At 73.2% G+C, this 745-nt stretch overlaps 1 protein-coding gene across 1 annotated transcript in view; it reads left to right on the top strand.

Annotated features, from left to right (window-relative positions):
* The window catches only part of PCGF3 (polycomb group ring finger 3), a 6,863-nt gene extending 6,124 nt beyond the window's left edge, over window positions 1-739 (top strand). Inside the window, exons 6-7 of the mRNA XM_012734891.1 lie at window positions 7-219; window positions 303-739. Of these exons, the coding sequence (XP_012590345.1) occupies window positions 7-219; window positions 303-350 (261 nt within the window). The 3' untranslated portion in view covers window positions 351-739. The remainder of the gene's footprint in view (window positions 1-6; window positions 220-302) is intronic.
* The last annotated feature ends 6 nt before the right edge of the window (window positions 740-745 follow it).

The following is a 745-nucleotide window of genomic DNA, read 5'->3' as shown; positions in this document are numbered from 1 at the left end:
GGCCAGCCCGACTGCGCCCCGGGGCTCTGCCCTGTCTGCCGCGCCGCCCCTGCGTCGTCCTTTGTGAAGAGCGAGGCCACTGCCTTTCCCGGGGCGGGCGGCCACGGGGGCCCCCTGACCCGGCTTCTGTCCCGCCAGCTGGACATCTTATGCAACGAGGAGATTCTGGGCAAGGACCACACGCTCAAGTTCGTGGTGGTCACGAGGTGGAGATTCAAGGTGAGGCGCAGGTCGGCCCGGGGGCAGGGCGGGGTGGGGTGCGGCGGGCAGTCGTGGCCAGCGCTGAGCCCCGCTCCCCGCAGAAGGCGCCTCTGCTGCTGCACTACAGGCCCAAGATGGACTTGCTGTGAGGGGCGGCGCAGCCGGCCCGGCCCGGCCGCGAGGCCCGCGTCTCTGATGAGGACATTGGTCACTTCTGTCCGGGAGGGCACCTGGACTCTGCAGCAGCACGTTGGGGACAAGCGCCGCGGCCGCCGGGCCCTGCCCTGCTGCCCGCCAGGCCGTCTGCGCCAGGGCCGGAGGCCCAGGACTCTGCACGCTCCCTGAGTCCTGTTCCCGGCCACAGCTGCGGTGGTGAGTGTCGCCTCGAGCCCTGCAGACCGGGCAGGAGCCGGGTCCTGGCACGGCGGCGCGGAGCCGGCCCAGCGGGCAGGGCAGCCCCACCGGAGGCCCTTAGTGCTGCGCCGGACGCCACCACGCCACCCTGGTCGTGCCAAGTGGCGAGCGGGGGGTGGCCACGGCGGGT

The sequence above is a fragment of the Condylura cristata genome, unplaced genomic scaffold, assembly GCF_000260355.1.
Source record: "Condylura cristata isolate star-nosed mole 26May11 unplaced genomic scaffold, ConCri1.0 scaffold00088, whole genome shotgun sequence".
Classification (NCBI taxonomy): Eukaryota; Metazoa; Chordata; class Mammalia; order Eulipotyphla; family Talpidae; genus Condylura; species Condylura cristata.
This window is presented reverse-complemented; position numbering and strand designations above follow the sequence as displayed.